General features: G+C 43.1%; 1 protein-coding gene across 5 annotated transcripts in view; it reads left to right on the top strand.

Moving 5' to 3' along the window:
- The window catches only part of COASY (Coenzyme A synthase), a 747,507-nt gene that overhangs the window by 550,729 nt on the left and 176,660 nt on the right, over nucleotides 1-20,118 (top strand). For all 5 annotated transcript variants that reach the window (XM_073608300.1, XM_073608302.1, XM_073608303.1 and 2 more), the window contains one exon: nucleotides 12,622-12,706. In XM_073608300.1, the coding sequence (XP_073464401.1) occupies nucleotides 12,622-12,706 (85 nt within the window). The remainder of the gene's footprint in view (nucleotides 1-12,621; nucleotides 12,707-20,118) is intronic.

Genomic DNA, 20,118 nt, shown 5'->3' with positions numbered 1-20,118 from the left:
GGGCATATATTGTAATCTTCTTTTTTTCATGCAGCCTGTGGGCTGAACGAAAAAAAGAGATTGATCGGTGGGGATGCCCACCATTAGAATACCTCCCTTCATCCACACACTTCTAATGATGGGCATACATGCACAGTTTATATATGCCGAAGCATGGGGACATCCTACCGCAAAAGGTAGGAGCAAATCGCTCCTCCGCCCCTGCTGCCCCCATGCTTCGGCATATATCACCTCCGCTGGAGTCACGGCTTTATATATCGTGGGAGCAAATGCTGTTGCTGTCAAGATAAATAAATCCACGCTGCAGCTGAATGGCGTACCTGAAGACAAAAAAATGGTTAACAATAAAACACAGTAAACTGTAAAGTATAAAAAATTGCATACCTGAAAAGCAAACATGATAAAACATAACAATAAAACATTGCAGAATAGAATACAGTAAAAAAGAGCAGAACAATAGAGAGCGAGAACAATAAAACGACAACTATTTTTTTTTTTTTTTTTTTACACTTTTTTTTTGTAACTGTAACTTTTGTAACTGTAACTGGTTCCAGGTTCGGGTCTCTCAAAATGCGATGTCATCTTGGGAGACCCTGTGAAAGTGCGCCTAGTCTGTGCAATGCTGTACGCTAATACTCAACTAGTGTATGGTAGCGTTCAAAACATTCACCAATGCAAAGACCAGGATTGTCAGGACAGGTTGTCACGCCTATATCTGCGCTTGCTGCAGACACGACATCTTTTTTGGGGGGGTTCGTTGGGTAGGGGTACTTGGGAGGACATAAAGAAAATGCCTCTCATGCAGCCGACTGCATTTGGTTGGGGATGTGAATGGGGGAAGTACGGGTGCTGCAGAAGTGGTGGGTTCCCAATTAGGATTGGCGAATGCATCAGGAAGGGCATTATGGGCACGACGGGCCTGTGTTTGTCTTCTTCTTGGTGGCAGCGGGACAATACTTGTGCTTGCCACCTCACCAGCTTGAACTGCACTTATGGGACTCGCCATGTCACCAAGTGTTACTGCAGTGCTGGTTTGACTACGACCGGGGTGTACTAGGCCACTGGTGCTTGCCAGTTCACCAAAACGCTACCAAAAAAACTGTTAGCGATCGCAGGGATCAGGCCTGACTCTGCGAACGCTGCAGTTATGTGTTTAGTGTTTTGTAAGTGACAGTGATCGATTGATACTGCACTTGGGTGGGCTGGGCCAGGCAGAGGGGCAAAACGCAGGTGCTAGCAGGTATCTGGGTTGATCCCGCTTTATTCGGTAATAAACGGCGGGTGCCCTGACACTACAAAAAATAAACTAACTAACCAGCGTCACCCGTAACAGTCATACGGTGATCACTGGTGAAAGGGTTAACTAGGGGGCAATCAAGGGGTTAAAACCTTTATTAGGTAGTATATGGGGGTCCCTGACGCTATAAAACGCTGACGGCGACCTAAATATTTATCTCCCTAACTAGCGTCACCAGTGACACTAATACAGCGATCAGAAAAACGATCGCTTAGTGACACTGGCGATGGGGAGTGATCAAGGGGTTAAAACTTAGGGGGGTACCCTAGACCTAAAGGGGGCTTAACACTAACTGCTCTACCACACTAACTGTCACAAACTGACACCAATGCAGTAATCAGAAAAAAAAAAAACTGCTTGGTGTCAGTGTGACGCGGGGGGGTGATCAGGGGGTGATGGGGGGTGTACAGTATGCCTGGCGTGTTCTACTGTGTGTGTAGTGTTTGTGCACTCACATCGATGTCTTCTCTCCTCGGTGCCGGAACAGAAAATACCGAGCCGAGGAGCGATGATATCACTTCCTCCGCTTCTGTTTACTATAATTGTAGTCATACATTTAGGCCAAAATGTATTCGGTCACATGTCTTTGGTAAAAAAAATGTCAATAAGGGTATATTTATTGGTTTGCGCAAAAGTTATAGCGCCTACAAACTAGGGTACATTTTCTGGAATTTACACAGCCTTTAATTTATGACTGCCTATGTCGTTTCTAGAGGTGCTAAAATGGCAGGGCAGTACAAAACCCCCACAAATGACCCCATTTTGGAAAGTAGACACCCCAAGGAAATTGCTGAGAGGCATGTTGAGCCCATTGAATATTCATTTTTTTTGTCCCAAGTGATTGAATAATGACAAAAAAAATTTACAAAAGGTTGTCACTAAATGATATATTGCTCACACAGGCTATGGGCATATGTGGAATTGCACCCCAAAATACATTTAGCTGCTTCTCCTGAGTATGGGGATACCACATGTGGGACTTTTTAGGAGCCTAGCCGCGTACGGGGCCCCAAAAACCAATCACCGTCTTCAGGATTTCTAAGGGCGTAAATTTTTGATTTTACTCCTCACTACCTATCACAGTTTCGGAGGCCATGGAATGCCCAGGTGGCACAAACCCCCCCCAAATGACCCCATTTTGGAAAGTAGACACCCCAAGCTATTTACTGAGAGGCATGGTGAGTATTTTGCAGCTCTCATTTGTTTTTGAAAATGAAGAAAAACAAGAAAAAAAAAATTTTTTTTCTTTTTTCAATTTTCAAAATTTTGTGACAAAAAGTGAGGTCTGCAAAATACTCACTATACTGCTCAGCAAATAGCTTGGGGTGTCTACTTTCCAAAATGGGGTCATTTGGGGGGGTTTTTTGCCACCTGGGCATTCCATGGCCTCCGAAACTGTGATAGGCAGTGAAGAGTGAAATCAAAATGAATGTATTTTGGGGTGTAATTTCACATATTCCCATGGCATGTTTGAGCAATATATCATTTAGTGACAACTTTGTGCAAAAAAAAAAAAAAAAAAAATTGTCTCTTTCCCGCAACTTGTGTCACAATATAAAATATTCCATAGACTCGACATGCCTCTCAGCAAATAGCTTGGGATGTCTACTTTCCAAAATGGGGTCATTTGGGGGGGGGTTGAACTGTCCTGGCATTTTATGCACAACATTTAGAAGCTTATGTCACACATCACCCACTCTTCTAACCACTTGAAGACAAAGCCCTTTCTGACACTCTTTGATTACATGAAAAAAATTTTTTTGCAAGAAAATTACTTTGAACCCCCAAACATTATATATTTTTTTAAAGCAAATGCCCTACAGATTAAAATGGTGGGTGTTTCATTTTTTTTTTCACACAGTATTTGCGCAGTGATTTTTCAAACGCATTTTTTGGGGAAAAAACACACTTTTTTAAATTTTAATGCAATAAACACACTATATTGCCAAAATGTTTGATGAAATAAAAAAGATGATCTTAGGCCGAGTACATGGATACCAAACATGACATGCTTTAAAATTGCGCACAAACGTACAGTAGCGACAAACTAAATACATTTTTAAAAGCCTTTACAGGTTACCACTTTAGATTTACAGAGGAGGTCTACTGCTAAAATTACTGCCCTCGATCTGACCTTCGCAGTGATACCTCACATGCATGGTGCAATTGCTGTTTACGTTTGACGCCAGACCGACGCTTGCGTTCGCCTTAGCGCGAGAGCAGGGGGGACAGGGGTGCTTTTTTTTTTTTTTTTTCTTTATTAGTTTTTTGCTTTTTTATCTTGTTTTTAAACTGTTCCTTTCATTTTTTTTTTTTTTTTTTAAATAATTTTTATTGTCATCTCAGGGAATGTAAATATCCCCTATGATAGCAATAGGTAGTGACAGGTACTCTTTTTTGAAAAAATTGGGGTCTATTAGACCCTAGATTTCTCCTCTGCCCTCAAAACATCTGACCACACCAAGATCGGTGTGATAAAATGCTTCCCCAATTTCCCAATGGCGCTGTTTACATCCGGCGAAATCTAAGTCATAAAATGCTCGTAGCTTCCGGTTTCTTAGGCCATAGAGATGTTTGGAGCCACTCTGGTCTCAGATCAACTCTATGGTCAGCTGGCTGAATCACTGGCTGCATTCTCAGGTTCCCTGTTGAGACAGGAGAGCCAGAGAAAAACACAGAAGACGGTGGGGGGGGCATTCCCTCCCACTGCTTGTAAAAGCAGTCTAGAGGCTAATTAGCCGCTAGGATTGCTTTTACATGAAAGCCGACCGCTGGCTGAAAAGAATGATACCTAAACCTGCAGGCATCATTCTGGTATAACCACTCAAAGTCGTGAATGGCGTACCTGAAGACAAAAAAATGGTTAACAATAAAGCACAGTAAACGGTAAAGTATAAAAAATTGCATACCTGAAAAGCAAACATGATAAAACATAATAACAATAAAAGATTGCAGAATAGAATACAGTAAAAAAGAGCAGAACAATAGAGAGAGAGAGAACAATAAAACAACAACTATTTTTTTTTTTTTTTATATTTTTGTTTGTGTTTTTTTTTGTTTTTTGTTTTTTTTTACACTTTTTTTTGTAACTAACTTTTGTAACTGTAACCGGTTCCAGGTTCGGGTCTCTCAAAATGCGATGGCATCTTGGGAGACCCTGTGAAAGTGTGCCTAGTCTGTGCAATGCTGTACCCTACGCTAATACTCAACTAGTGTATGGTAGCGTTCAAAACATTCACCAATGCAAAGACCAGGATTGTCAGGACAGGAGGGACAATAATAGGGGGTGTCACGCCTATATCCGCGCTTGCTGCAGACACGACATCTTTTTTGGGGGGGTTCGTTGGGTAGGGGTACTCGGGAGGACATAAAGAAAATGCCTCTCATGCAGCCGACTGCATTTGGTTGGGGATGTGAATGGGGGAAGTACGGGTGCTGCAGAAGTGGTGGGTTCCCAATTAGGATTGGCAAATGCAGCAGGAAGGGCATTATGGGCACGACGGGCCTGTGTTTGTCTTCTTGGTGGCAGCGGGACACTACTTGTGTTTGCCACCTCACCAGCTTGAACTGCACTTATGGGACTCGCCACGTCACCAAGTGTTACTGCAGTGCTGGTTTGACTACGACCAGGGTGTACTAGGGCGCTGGTGCTTTCCAGTTCACCAAAACGCTACCAAAAAAACTGTTAGCGATTGCAGGGATCAGGCCTGACTCTGCGAACACTGCAGTTATGCATTTAGTGTTTTGTAAGTGACAGTGATCGATCGATACTGCACTTGGGTGGGCTGGGCCGGGCGGAGGGGCAAAACGCAGGTGCTAGCAGGTATCTGGGCTGATCCCGCTAACACTGCGTTTTTGGGAACCCTAAACTGCTGGGGACGCCAGTATAGATCTGATCAGATATTGATCCGTTCAGATACTATACCACTAAGGGAGGTGTACGGTGCGTGCGTGGGTGTTAGCGGTACTGGCGCTAATCTGACGCTGCCTGGGGCTGGTGCTTGCCAGTTCACCAAAACGCTACCAAAAAAACTGTTAGCGATCGCAGGGATCAGGCCTGACTCTGCGAACACTGCAGTTATGCGTTTAGTGTTTTGTAAGTGACAGTGATCGATCGATACTGCACTTGGGTGGGCTGGGCTGGGCCGGGCAGAGGGGCAAAACGCAGGTGCTAGCAGGTATCTGGGCTGATCCCGCTAACACTGCGTTTTTGGGAACCCTAAACTGCTGGGGACGCTAGTATAGATCTGATCGGATCAGATATTGATCCGTACAGATACTATACCACTAAGGGAGGCGTATGCTGCGTGCGTGGGTGTTAGCGGTACTGGCGCTAATCTGACGCTGCCTGGGGCGACGCATATCACCGCCGGGCGATCAGGGGGCTAAACCTTTATTCGGTAATAAACGGCGGGTGCCCTGACACTATAAAAAATGAACGAACTAACCAGCGTCAACCATAACAGTTATACGGTGATCAGTGGTGAAAGGGTTAACTAGGGGGCAATCAAGGGGTTAAAACATTTATTAGATAGTATATGGGGGTCCCTGTCGCTATAAAACGCTGACGGCGAACCTAAATATTTACGTCCCTAACTAGCGTCACCAGTGACACTAATACAGCGATCAGAAAAATGATCGCTTAGCGACACCGGCGACAGGGGGTGATCAAGGGGTTAAAACTTTATTAGGGGGGTTAGGGGGGTATCCTAGACCTACAGGGGGCTAACACTAACTGCCCTACCACTTCTAACTGTCACAAACTGACACCATGCAGTAATCAGAAAAAAAAAAAAACACTGCTTGGTGTCAGTGTGACAGGGGGGGGGTGATTGGGGTGCGATCGGGGGGGGATCGGGGGTGTAAAGTGTGCCTGGCATGTTCTACCCTGTGTGTGTGTGTGTATGTGTTGTGCACTCACATGTCTTCTCTCCTCGGCGCCGGAACGGAAACTGCCGAGCCGAGGAGAGATGACATCACATCCTCTGCCTCTGTGTACTACACAGAGGCAGGGGATGTTTCTTATTGGCTGGGAGCGATAGCGAGGGGGGGCGCCACGATCGGATGGCCTCCCCCTCATCTCTAAACGCTCCCAGACAAAAGCCGACCGCCGCTGGCACCGGGGGGGGTCCGATCGGACCCACTGCCCGCGGGAAGTCAATCACGTACCAGGTACGTGATTTTGCCTGCCCGTGCCATTCTGTTCACGTATATATGCGTGAGGCGGTCGGCAAGTGGTTAAAGAGTGACTTCTTTACGGAAAGCATAACATAAACACAATAATGCCCCGTACACACGGTCAGACTTTGTTAGTACATTCCGACAATAAAATCATAGGATTTTTTCGGATCGATGTGGGCTCAAACTTGTCTTGCATACACACGGTCACACAAAGTTGTCGGAAAATCCGATCATTCTGAACGCGGTGACATAAAACACGTACGTCGGGACTATAAACGGGGCAGTGGCCAATAGCTTTCATCTCTTTATTTATTCTGAGCATGCATGGCACTTTGTCCGTCGAATTTGTGTACACACAATCAGAATTTCCGACAACGGATTTTGTTGTTGGAAAATTTTATATCCTGCTCTCAAACTTTGTGTGTCGGAAAATCAGATGGAAAATGTGTGATGGAGCCTACACACGGTCGGAATTTCTGACAACAAGGTCCTATCACACATTTTCCGTCGGAAAATCCGACCGTGTGTACGGAGCATAACACTGTTGAAAATTAAAAATTTAAAGTGACATGTGATGTAGCCTTAAAGGCCAATTATTTCTTGTTTTTCAATTAGTGCTTGTTTTTTCAATTGTGTTACACCCTCTGGTGTATATGTTGTTAGATTAGAAAATTAGTGTAGATTGCTCCTCTAAATGTTTGTGGGTGAGAATAGTTAAATATGCAGAAAATAAAAAATTACAGATGGATGTCGCATAAACCAAAACTAAAAATAAAAAACTGGTGATTACACATATGTGAATACTTACTGTATAACTAAAGTGCCATGTGCTAGATATTGGTCCCTGCCAAGGTCAGGCGTACCAGACCCCAATCTTCTTCTGCTGTTGTTAAAGTGCAGGAATCGCAGGTCCCTCATATAGAGCTATTCCTTCTGGTGAACTGGCAAGCACCAGCGGCCTAGTACACCCTGATCGTACATCCAGCACTGCAGTAACACTTGGTGATGTGGTGAGTCCCTTAAGTGCAGTTCAAGCTGGCGAGTTGGCAAGTACAAGTAGTGTCCCGCTGCCACCAAGAAGACTAACACAGGTCCGTCGTGCCCATAGTGCCCTTCCTGCTGCATTCACCAATCCTAATTGGGAACCCACCAATTCTGCAGCACCCGTACTTGCCCCATTCACTGGCCAACCCGGCATTCATGTGGAAACAGTTGATTTTACCTCACTTGATTTTTATTCGCTGTTTTTTACCGAAGATCTCTATAGATCTATTGTGGACCAAAGCAATTTGTACGCTGGTCAACACATCCCCACTATTCCCCAGTCCTCCCTTGCCAGAGATTGGAAACCAATTACGGTTTCCGAATTTAAGATCTTTCTGGGCCTTTCCCTCCCCATGGGCATAAGCAAAAAGAGTGAGTTGCGGTCATATTGGTCCACTGACCCAATTCACCATATGCCCGTGTTCTCTGCTTCCATGGCCAGGGCACGATACAAGCAGATTTTGCGGTTCATGCACTTCAGCAACAATGAACTCTGTCGTCCTCGTGGAGACCCTGGATATGATCGGCTCTACAAAATTCGGCCCCTTGTAAACCACTTCAACCAACGTTTTGCAGACTTGTTTACTCTCCATCAAGTTGTCTGCGTTGATGAGTCCCTGATTAAGTTTTCTGGCCGCTTGTCATTCAAACAGTACCTTCCCAGCAAGCTTGCCAGATACGGGGTCAAGATGTATAAGCTCTGTGACAGGGCCACAGGCTATACATGTAGTTTTATGGTTTACAAGGGAAAAGATGGCCACGTAGAGACGACAAAATGCCCTGACTACATAGGAAGCCCTGGCAAGATTGTGTGGGACTTGGTGTCACCCTTGGAAAGGGGTACCACTTATATGTGGACAATTATTACACGAGCGTGCCACTTTTTAGTCACCTTTTTGATCATCAGTTTGGAGCATGAGGCACCGTGCAACCTAATCGCCGGGGCTTTCCCCAGCGGCTTGTAGATTCCCGTCTTAGGCTGGAGGAGAGAGCTTGCTTGCAGTGTAATAATTTGCTCGCTATTAAGTGGGGGGATAATAAGAATGTCTTTGTTCTTGCCTCCCTTCATGCAGACACAACAGTCCAAATTACTACAGCGACTGGTGTTGTGGAGAAACCCCTCTGTGTCCACGAATATAACCAAAATATGGGAGGGGTGGACCTCAACGACCAGTTGTTGGCGCCGTACCTAGCTGCCGGTGAGGCCAGAGGCTGGTATAAAAAAGTGTCTGTATACTTATTTCAATTGGCTTTGCTGAACGCTCATGTGCTATACAGAGCTTCAGGACGGACTGGATCCTTCCTTAAATTCCAGGAAGAGATCGTTAGAGCCCTTCTGTTTCCAGACGGTGCTCCAGCTCCCCTTCCCAATCCAAATGCAGTAAGCCGGCTGCATGAGAGGCATTTACCTGATGTCCTCCTGCATACCCCTACCCAATGAGCCCCGCAAAGAAAATGTTGTGTCTGCAGAAAGCGTGGATATAGGCGTGACACCCGCTATTATTGTGCCTCCTGTCCTGACCCAAGATGCCATCGCATTTTGAGAGACCCAAACCTGGAACCGGTTACAGTTACAAAAGTTAATTATAAAAAAAAAAAAAACACAAAAAATATAAAATAAAAAAAACAAAAATAGTTGTTGTTTTATTGTTCTCTCTCTCTCTATTCTCTCTCTATTGTTCTGCTCTTTTTTTTACTGTATTCTATTCTGCAATGTTTTATTGTTGTTATGTTTTATCATGTTTGCTTTTCAGGTATGTAATTTTTTTATACTTTACTGTTTACTGTGTTTTATTGTTAACCATTTTTTTGTTTTCAGGTACGCCATTCAGCTGCAGCGCGGATTTATTTATCTTGACAGCAACAGCGTTTGCTCCCACGATACATAAAGCCGTGACTCCAGCGCTGTCGGAGGTGATTTCACCACCACAGTTACATACTTCAGCATATATGCCGAAGCATGGGGGCAGCAGGGGCGGAGGAGCGATTTGCTCCTACCTTTTGTGGGTGGATGCCCCCATGCTTCAGCATATATATATATATATATATATATATATATATATATATATATATATATATATATATAAGGAACAGGTTGCGTTAAAAAATGTTTTAATTTTTACTTTTTTTTTGCTTTGCAGGTATGGTAAGTCTTACTGTTATACTGTAATGTTTCTTTGTTTTATTGTTAACCATCATTTGCTTAGCAGGTACGCCATTCAGTTGCAACGCGGATTTAATTATCTTGACAGCAACAGCGTTTGCTCCCACGATACATAAAGCCATGACTCCAGCGCTGTTGGAGGCGATTTCACCACCACAGTTACATACTTCAGCATATATGCCGAAGCATGGGAGCAGAAGGGGCGGAGAAGCGATTTGCTCCTAACTTTTGGGGCGGATGCCCCCATGCTTCGGCATATATAAATGGTGCATGTATGCCCATCATTAGAAGTGGGTGGATAAAGGGAGGTATTCTAATGGTGGGCATACCCATCGATCAATCTCTTTTTTTTGTTCAGTCCACAGGCTGCATGAAAAAAAAGATTACAATATATGCCCAACAAGGACCAGCAACGTACTGGTATGTTGCTGAACATTGAGTGGTTATACCAGAATGATGCCTGCAGGTTTAGGTATCATCTTGGTATCATTTTGGTATCATTCTTTTCAGCCATCGGTCGGCTTTCATGTAAAAGTAATCTTAGCGGCTAATTAGCCTCTAGACTGCTTTTACAAGCAGTGGGAGGGAATGTCCCCCCCTCCCACCGTCTTTCATGGTTTTCTCTGGCTCTCCTGTCCCAACAGGGAACCCGAGAATGCAGCCGGTGATTCGGCCAGCTGACCATAGAGCTGATCAGAGACCAGAATGGCTCCAATCATCTCTATGGCCTAAGAAACCGGAAGCTACGAGCATTTCATGATTTAGATTTCGCCGGATGTGAACGGTGCCATTGGGAAATTGGGAAAGCATTTTATCACACCGATCTTGGTGTGGTCAGATGCTTTGAGGGCAGAGGAGAGATCTAGGGTCTAATAGACCCCAATTTTTTCAAAAAAGAGTACCTGTCACTACCTATTGCTATCATAGGGGATATTTGCATTTCCTGAGATAACAATAAAAATGATTAAAAAAAAAATGAAAGGAACAGTTTAAAAATAAGATAAAAAAGCAAAAAAAATAATAAAGAAAAAAAAAAAAGCACCCCCCTTCCCCTCTGCTCTCGCGCAAAGGCGAACGCAAGCGTCGGTCTGGCGTCAAATGTAAACAGCAATTGCACCATGCATGTGAGGTATCACCGCGAAGGTCAGATCGAGAGAAGTAATTTTAGCAGTAGACCTCTTCTGTAAATCTAAAGTGGTAAGCTGTAAAGGCTTTTAAAGGCTTTTAAAAATGTATGTAGTTTGTCGCCACTGCACGTTTGTGTGCAATTTTAAAGCATGTCGTGTTTGGTATCCATGTACTCGGCCTAAGATCATCTTTTTTATTTCATCAAACATTTGTTTTATAGTGTATTATATAGTGTGTTTTAGTGCATAAAAATTTAAAAAAAAGTGTATTTTTTCCCAAAAAATGTGTTTGAAAAATAGCTGCGCAAATACTGTGTAAAAAAAAAAATGAAACGCCCACCATTTTAATCTGTAGGGCCTTTGCTTTAAAAAAATATATAATGTTTGGGGGTTCAAAGTAATTTTCTTGCAAAAAAAATATATATTTTTTCATGTAAACAAAAAGTGTCAGAAAGGGTTTTGTCTTCAAGTGGTTAGAATGGTGCCTCTTTCACCATGCCTCTCAGCAAATAGCTTGGGGTGTCTACTTTCCAAAATGGGGTCATTTGGGGGGGGGGGGGTTGTGCCATCTTAGCATTTTATGGCCTTCAAAACTGTGATAGGTAGTGAGGAGTGAAATCAAAAATTTACGCCCTTAGAAAGAAATCCTGAAGGTGGTGCTTGGTTTTCGGGGCCCCGGCTAGGCTCCCAAGAAGTCCCACATGTGGTATCCCCGTACTCAGGAGAAGCAGCAGAATGTATTTTGGGGTGCAATTCCACATATGCCCATGGCATGTGTGAGCAATATATCATTTAGTAAAATAAAATATTCAATGGGCTCAACATGCCTCTCAGCAATTTCCTTGGGGTGTCTACTTTCCAAAATGGGGTCATTTGGGGGCGGGGGGTTGTACTGCCCTGCTATTTTAGCACCTCAAGAAATGAGCTAGGCAGTCATAAACTAAAAGCTGTGTAAATTTCAGAAAATGTACCCTAGTTTGTAGACGCTATAACTTTTGCGCAAACCAATAAATATACACTTATTGACTTTTTTTTTTACCAAAGACATGTGGCCGAATACGTTTTGGCCTAAATGTATGACTAAAATTGAGTTTATTGGATTTTTTTTATAACAAAAAGTTGAAAATATCATTTTCTTTAAAAATTTTCGGTCTTTTTCCGTTTATAGTGCAAAAAATAAAAACCGCAGAGGTTATCAAATACCATCAAAAGAAAGCTCTATTTGTGGGAAGAAAAGGACGCAAATTTCGTTTGGGTTCAACATTGCATGACCGCGCAATTAGCAGTTAAAGCGAAGCAGTGCCAAATTGTAAAAAGTGCTCTGGTCAGGAAGGGGGTAAAACCTTCTGGGGCTGAAGTGGTTAAACACATTCAAATTCTCAATAAAGATCTTGATAAACTGTATAAAAATTCACAAGACATCCATGACCCTGGCACCAGAAGACTTATAGATCAAAAAAGAACAGAACTTGATAAAATTTTATTAATTTGCGTTGAAAAAGCTTTAAGATACTCAAAAGCCAAATTTTTACTTTATGGCAATTCTTCATCTACAATGTTTGCCAGAAAATAAAATCAATCTATAAACCATATATCTATAAATTAAATAAGTCCTCAGGTCTCTCTTCCTCTCACACCAAAGAAGTTTTACAGATTTTTGAAAAATGTTATACATCTTTAACCATATTTGTGATCGGTAAATATATTTTTCATAATAAAGGTGTTATTTGTAATAAGTATTAGAAAATTAAACTTTTTGTATGTATTAAAAGTTGTATTTTTTATATACACTCTCTTGCTTGTTTCAGGACCAGTTAAAGCGTCTAACTGATATAGTGTGGCCAGCAATTGCAGCATTGGCTAAAGAGGCTATTGAAGAAGCAGCTACCAAAGGTAAGCTTTCCTATTTTGTTCCATTGTTGGTAGATGCATGTAGGGTGATCATTGCCTAATATAGCATGTGGTATTCTGCCTCTTTTTCTGTCAAACTCTGGCCAACTCCAGGAACTGCCTCCTGGCTGTATTTTTTCTCATACTTTCCTTTTCTACTACCAGCAATGGCCAGGCCTTGATGCAAAGAGTGGCACTGATGTTATGACATCAGCACTGCTTTATGCAGTATTACACTGTGATTGCAGTGCTCTGTGGTGATGCCCTCTCAGAGGACAAAATCACATTGCACCCTGCACTCACTTGGCCTCATTCTTCCAAGTTGAATCATGCCGGGTTTCATTTCAACCTGGAAGCTGAGGAAATCTTACAAGGGAAAGGAATTATTAAGAGGAACAATGTCAGAAAAGAGGTAAATTTTGCTGCCAGAGCTGCTTTATTTCCTCCAGGGGGATGGATTATAGAAAAAAAAAAAATACTCCAGAGTTGGGCTTTAAATGTATATGCACTGGCAAACTCTATTGGTACTCCAAGACGAAGCCCAAAAAGGGAATGACTGCTCAATAAATAAATAATGGTGTTTGTCATAATTGTTATTTTACTCCGCTTTAAGAACTTCCTCCACCATCTCCTGTTTGTGAATGCCTTGGTGGCACATTATTTCACGTTAAAGGAGAGGTTTAGCCAAAGCTCTTTTGGCCATACTTCTCCTGCAGGTCACAGGAGTGCATTTAGTTCTGCACTCCTCTGACCTGTATTCAGCTGACAACTGGTTAAAGTCTATCGGTTGATGTCACAGAGCTGGTCCATGTTCTGTAGGGATTCCGACTTTACAGTTGGGATCCGCCCAAATACCTGACCAGCAGCTGGCTCAGCTTCTCAGCTTGCTGCTGTGATCCTGAGCTAGGTGCTCCTGCCCCCTTCACAGCCTAGCACTACAGTGAGCGTTGGAGGATCAGAGAGCTGGTGACTGACGGTCACCGGCTGTCCTCACTGAAGACCGAGAACTGAGTGATCGGATGAATATGAGTGTTTTTTTTCTTTTTTTTTTTTTTTAATTCCACACTTCTCTTTTACAGTGGGGACAGAAAGTATTCGGACCCCCTTAAATTTTTCACTCTTTGTTATATTGCAGAAATTTGCTAAAATCATTTAAGTTCATTTTTTTTTCCTCATTAATGTACACACAGCACCCCATATTGACAGAAAAACAGAATTGTTGACATTTTTGCAGATTTATTAAAAAAGAAAACATGAAATATCACATGGTCCTAAGTATTCAGACCCTTTGCTGTGACACTCATATATTTAACTCAGGTGCTGTCCATTTCTTCTGATCATCCTTCAGATGGTTCTACACCTTCATTTGAGTCCAGCTGTGTTTGATTATACTGATTGGACTTGAGGTCAAAGGAACTGCCTGAAGAGCGCAGAGGCAGAATTGTGGCAAGGCACAGATCTGGTCAAGGTTACAAAAAAATTCTGCTGCACTTAAGGTTCCTAAGAGCACAGTGGCCTCCATAATCCTTAAATGGAAGACGTTTGGGATGACCAGAAGCCTTCCTAGAGCTGGCCGTCCTGCCAAACTGAGCTATTGGGGGAGAAGAGCCTCGGTGAGAGAGGTAAAGAAGAACCCAAAGATCACTGTGGCTGAGCTCCAGAGATGCAGTCGGGAGATGGGAGAAAATTGTAGAAGGTCAACCATCACTACAGCCCTCCACCAGTCGGGCCTTTATGGCAGAGTGGCCCGACGGAAGCCTCTCCTCAGTGCAAGACACATGAAAGCCCGCATGGAGTTTGCTAAACAAACACCTGAAGGACTCCAAGATGGTGAGAAATAAGATTCTCTGGTCTGATGAGACCAAGATAGAACTTTTTGGCCTTAATGCTAAGTGATATGTGTGGAGAAAACCAGGCACTGCTCATCACCTGTCCAATACAGTCCCAACAGTGAAGCATGGTGGTGGTAGCATCATGCTGTGGGGGTGATTTTCAGCTTCAGGGACAGGGCGACTGGTTGCAATCGAGGGAAAGATGAATGCGGTCAAGTACAGGGATATCCTGTACGAAAACCTTCTCCAGAGTGCTCAGGAAAAACGTGTATCTTTCCCAAAAAGACTCATGGCTGTATTAGATCAAAAGGGTGCTTCTACTAAATACTGAGCAAAGGGTCTGAATACTTAGGACCATGTGATATTTCAGTTTTTCTTTTTTAACCTGTTCAATACAGGGCATTTTCACCCCCTTCCTTCCCAGGCCAATTTTTAGTTTTCAGCGCTGTCGCACTTTAAACGACAATTGCGCGGTCGTGCGACTTTGTACCCAAAAAAAATTGACGTCCTTTTTTTCCCCACAAATAGAGCTTTCTTTTGGTGGTATTTGATCACCTCTGCGGTTTTTATTTTTTGCGCTATAAACAAAAGAAGAGCGACAATTTTGAAAAAAACACTATATTTTTTACTTTTTGCTATAATAAATATCCCAATTTTTTTTAAAAAAACAAATCTTTTCCTCAGTTTCGGCCGATACGTATTCTTCTACATATTTTTGGTAAAAAAAAAATCGCAATAAGCGTATATTGATTGGTTTGCGCAAAAGTTATAGCCTCTACAAAATACGGGATTTATGGCATTTTTTTTAAAAAATATTTATTTATTTTTTTAGCGGCGATTGCGATTTTTTTTTCGTGACTGCGACATTATGGCGGACACATCGGACACTTTTGACACATTTTTGGGACCATTCACAGTTATACAGCGATCAATGCTATAAAATTTGCATTGATTACTGTGTAAATGTGACAGGCAGTGAAGGGGTTAACCACTAGGGGGCGGGGAGGGGTTAAGTATGTTTCCTAGGGAATGATTCTAACTGTAGGGGGAGGGGACGCACAAGGGGAGGAGACCGATCAGTGTTCCTCCGTTCTGGCAACACGGTTCGCTCTCCTCAGAGCTGACAGGCTGTGGATCTGTGTGTTTACACACACAGATCCACGGTCCGGCCCGGTTAACGGGCAATCGCGTGTGCCCGGTGGACATCGCGGCCGCCGGGCACACGCACCGGGTCCCAAGCAACGCGGCGCGCGCGCGCCCCCTAGACGGCCGGGAATCCCAGGACGTCATATGACGTCCACCCAGGATGGGAGATCCCATCCCAGGACGTCATATGACTATAGCTGGGTATTGAAGTGGTTAATAAATCTGCAAAAATGTCAACAATTCTGTGTTTTTCTGTCAATACGGGGTGCTGTGTGTACATAATGAGGACAAAAAATGAACTTAAATGATTTTAGCAAATGGCTGCAATATAACAAAGTGTGAAAAATTTAATGGGGTCTGAATACTTTCCATCCCCACTGTAACTTACAAATTTGCAGTGAAATGCCTACAGGGCACATAGGCTACCTGGATAGTGCTTTTGTTCTTCCAGGCATATTTGTAGAGCATCAGTCCACTCCACTTCCTTTTTTGGTAATCTGGTGATCTCGGAGCCTTTGTTTATCTGACTGTAAGAAATCCACACCTACTGCAGGCTCATTGCTGTCTACCACCCACAGAAAGATTGTTATACCAAAGTGTCAGAAGTTCTTTTAAAGTGTCAGAGTTTCACACTCCTCTTGAAAATTTGAATTGGCTTGGGAATATATAAACCAAAAAAGTGAATGCACAGAACAAATTCATGAAGCACTCCCACCCATCATGTGCGCAAGGCGGTATCTGGAATCTGGACACAGTGGATTACATAGAGATCAGATTATTATACATTGAGTGGGCCTTCTGACATTAGCATAATTGTGATATCCTATTCATATTGTACAGGACACAGGCAAAGTATTCATAGACCCTGGGTTATACCTTCAGGTAATTGGACCCCTGCAAAGCTTTAGAGCAGGGATATGCAATTAGCAGACCTCCAGCTGTTGCAGAACTACAAGTTCCATGAGGCATAGCAAGACTCTGACAGCCACAAGCATGACACCCAGAGGTATGATGGGACTTGTAGTTTTGCAACAGCTGGAGGTCCGCTAATTGCATATCTCTGTTTTAGAGGATACATCTCCTGGGCACCTTCCCTAAAACTGTACTCCACTCAGTAAATCCTAAGTTTTTTTGTAGGTGTCCAGGGTGATGGACCTGTTCTCCTTTGCAGAGAAATCACTTTTCTTTACTTATCTCCTTCACTGCCTTCTAATACCACAATACAAGCAGTGCATCTGGATCGCTGCAACCTCATAATGTTGCTTTGTATACTGGATCCTGCCTGGTCACACTTCAGGAGTATGCTCACTGTGATGGGTGAAACATGGACTCAGTCCAGCATTGTGGAAAGGTACAGGTTACCCTGTATCTCTGACTGTTACGTTAAAGTGTAAATCTTTCAATCTTTTAAAAATTCTGCCACTTAGAACTCCTTCTCAGGGGAAAGGCCCAACTCACACCACTGGCCACGCGCTATACTTTGTTACCTAATGATCAACACATGAGTTGCTGTGTACTGCTTCGGGGCATACTTTCCCTATATTCCACACCCTACTTCATGAGTACACTGCAGGGTTACCTTAACCCATAGCTAGTGGAAACTAGGCAAAATGAAGCCATGGTTAAATCTCAAGCAAACATTTGCTCTGTTGAAGGTCTGCACAACACTCAACCTTAGCGTCACAATGCTTCCTTGGCACCGGAATAGGAACAGATTTTAATACCGGTTTCTGCATTCAATCTTAGTTCTGCTCCGGGCTCACCTGATTAAAGCTCAATTTCTTTATCATAAACTTAAGAACACAGGGTATCAGGTAATGTGGCAGGGCCCAGAAACAAGTGAAGCTTATTCTGTCAATGACTGAAAACTGGCATGTTGTTTTTTTGCCACCAAACTGCATTTACAGTGGTTTAGAAGTGCCAGGACCCCAGATACTACCCCAAGAAAAGTAGACCCCTCAAGGTTTTTGGCAAGAGGTATAAGATGGACTTTGAACCCAAGTCCATGTTGAGTGACCCCATTCACTCATTGGGAACATGGCAGGGTCAAGAAGGGAGTGTGTTCTAGCTGTCAGTGACTGAAAACCACTGTGTTAGTGTTTTGACACTACTGCATTTAGTGTGGCTCAGAAATGGCAAAACCCTGTTGTGGCAATGTGTCATCAGCGCAAAGTATATATTTTTTACGTTTTGTAGTCTAGCCTAAACTATTAGGCCTCATGCGCACTGGACGTTTCTACAGCTGCTTCTAGGGACCATCTGGCATTTTTTTCCTGCCTCTAAACTCTCCTGCATGTTAGCCTATGTGTCTATGCACACATAGGCTTTTAGCAGCGTTTAGAGGCAGGAAAAAAACCCACTGCCAGTGCGTCCAGGAGCAGCAGAGTTTTGGCAGCAAAAAACGCTTGACGCTGCTAAACATGCCTAAATGCACGTTTAGCACTTCAGCATTTAGTCATTTCAGTAGCCAGAATAAATTAAAATTCTGACCAATGAAATAAACAGCAAATGATCGGTTGTTAATTGCATTACTGGCCAACATCCCTATATTATATACTACATCCCCAGTATAAAAACATATTCCTCCATTAGATAAGAAATGTTTGCGCTGCGCTTGATAATCTAAAAAATGGTGTCAACGATCACTAATATATAGATATCGAATAAACAAATGAGAGGGGCCAGGACGGACGAAAAAGCACACAGCTGAGCTGGGAGAAAACACATACCCTGCGGCATACTAACTAGCGGTTTTACACAGCGTTTTTTTGTCTGGTGCACAGCAGCACCAGGAGAATGTGAGTACCCCTCTGTGGGAAGTGATTTTATATTTAATAAAATAGTGTTTGATAGTATTACACTATGTAGTCTCTCTTCATTTTATGATTGGATGTCTATGGAGCCTTTCAACCCAGAGTGAGGGGAGATCGCATCTATTATACCATGCAGAGCCCAATGAGTGGCTACCAAGCGTGATTTGACATAGCTAGCCACTGTGTCACACGCTCTGAGGTGAGCGCAATCACTTTGGGGGGTTACCAGAATTCATCACGATTGTTTGCAGCACTCGAATTTATTGCACTGGATGTTTTGGATTTCGCTGGACACAGATGCACTTCTGATTTGGACATTTTATGGACACTAAAATATGGAGATCACTGAGCGCAGATTATATTGACTGCGTTTAGGAAGCACTGAGCACTTTTATGCTATTTCAATTTTATGTTATCTGATTTTTTGCATGCTGCACTAGATGCGAGAAATTGCATGTTGCCTGATACACCATTTGATTAAGTTTGCTTTGGCGTTATTGTATATGCACATTGCACTTTAATTGTTTGATACGTAAGCACAATGTAGATGTTAATGTGCACACTATATACAGGAAGTTCATTTGTTTATTCGATATCTATATATTAGTGATCGTTGACACCATTTTTTAGATTATCAAGCGCAGCGCAAACATTTCTTATCTAAACTTTTGCACGATTATGAATGCGTGAACTGCGTTTGCGGCTAGATAATTACATATATTTATATGCATTTTTTTATGTTTCACTTTTTAAGTTTCGCGCTTCACATCTATGCACATTGAGCATTGGATTATTGTGGCTCGCAAGATTTTCCTCATTTTATATTCCTCCATTAGGTGGGACTTTAATGGCTCAAAAACCATTATATTATTTAAAAAATGTATACATTTAATTTTAATTCCATAAAAAGAATAATTTTGTACAAGTTACATAAAAAATTCACGCAATGAAGTGCGCATGCGCACGATTGCGGGATATGGCTGCCTAGTCCCTGCACTCCGCGCCACGTCATATTCGGCTGAAAGAGCACCACTCGCCCGCAGACAGGAACAGCCAGGCTTCCGGGACAGCGGACACCGCCAGGCACCTGCGGGTATGTACCGCTCGCAGAAAAATAAAACGAAACATCCCAAACAGCACAAGATGATTTCTGCAGTGGGGAAAGGCAAGATGGCGCCCGAACCTCCTGAGCCTGAGGACTCCACAAGGCTCTCTGCAGCAGGCTCAGCTTCCCCTCCAGACAGTCTGCAGCGGTTCCCCTCGGATCTGGTAAGCCCTGAACAGCATGTTTCAGAGGATATACTGGCCGAGTTTCGCTCCATTTGTGGGGGACAAAATCTCCACAGCCTCACGCAAGCTTTCCTCTGACCTCATGAGGGGCATTAAAGAGCTAGGCCACCGCACAAACCAGCTTGAACAGAGAATGGATTTAACTACCACAGTGCTGGAGGGCCATGAAGATGAAGTTGATAAACTTAATGCTGAGCTGGAAATCCTGCTTGACAAACTAGAGGACTCTGAAAATAGGGCCCGCAGGGACAATCTTAGAATCCGCGGGATTCCTGAGGTCATAACTGACTTGCAATTCACAGCCACGCCCTTCTTCCAGGAGCTGGCCCCTGAG

Source organism: Aquarana catesbeiana, linkage group LG12, assembly GCF_042186555.1.
Source record: "Aquarana catesbeiana isolate 2022-GZ linkage group LG12, ASM4218655v1, whole genome shotgun sequence".
In the NCBI taxonomy this organism is placed as follows: domain Eukaryota; kingdom Metazoa; phylum Chordata; class Amphibia; order Anura; family Ranidae; genus Aquarana; species Aquarana catesbeiana.
This window is presented reverse-complemented; position numbering and strand designations above follow the sequence as displayed.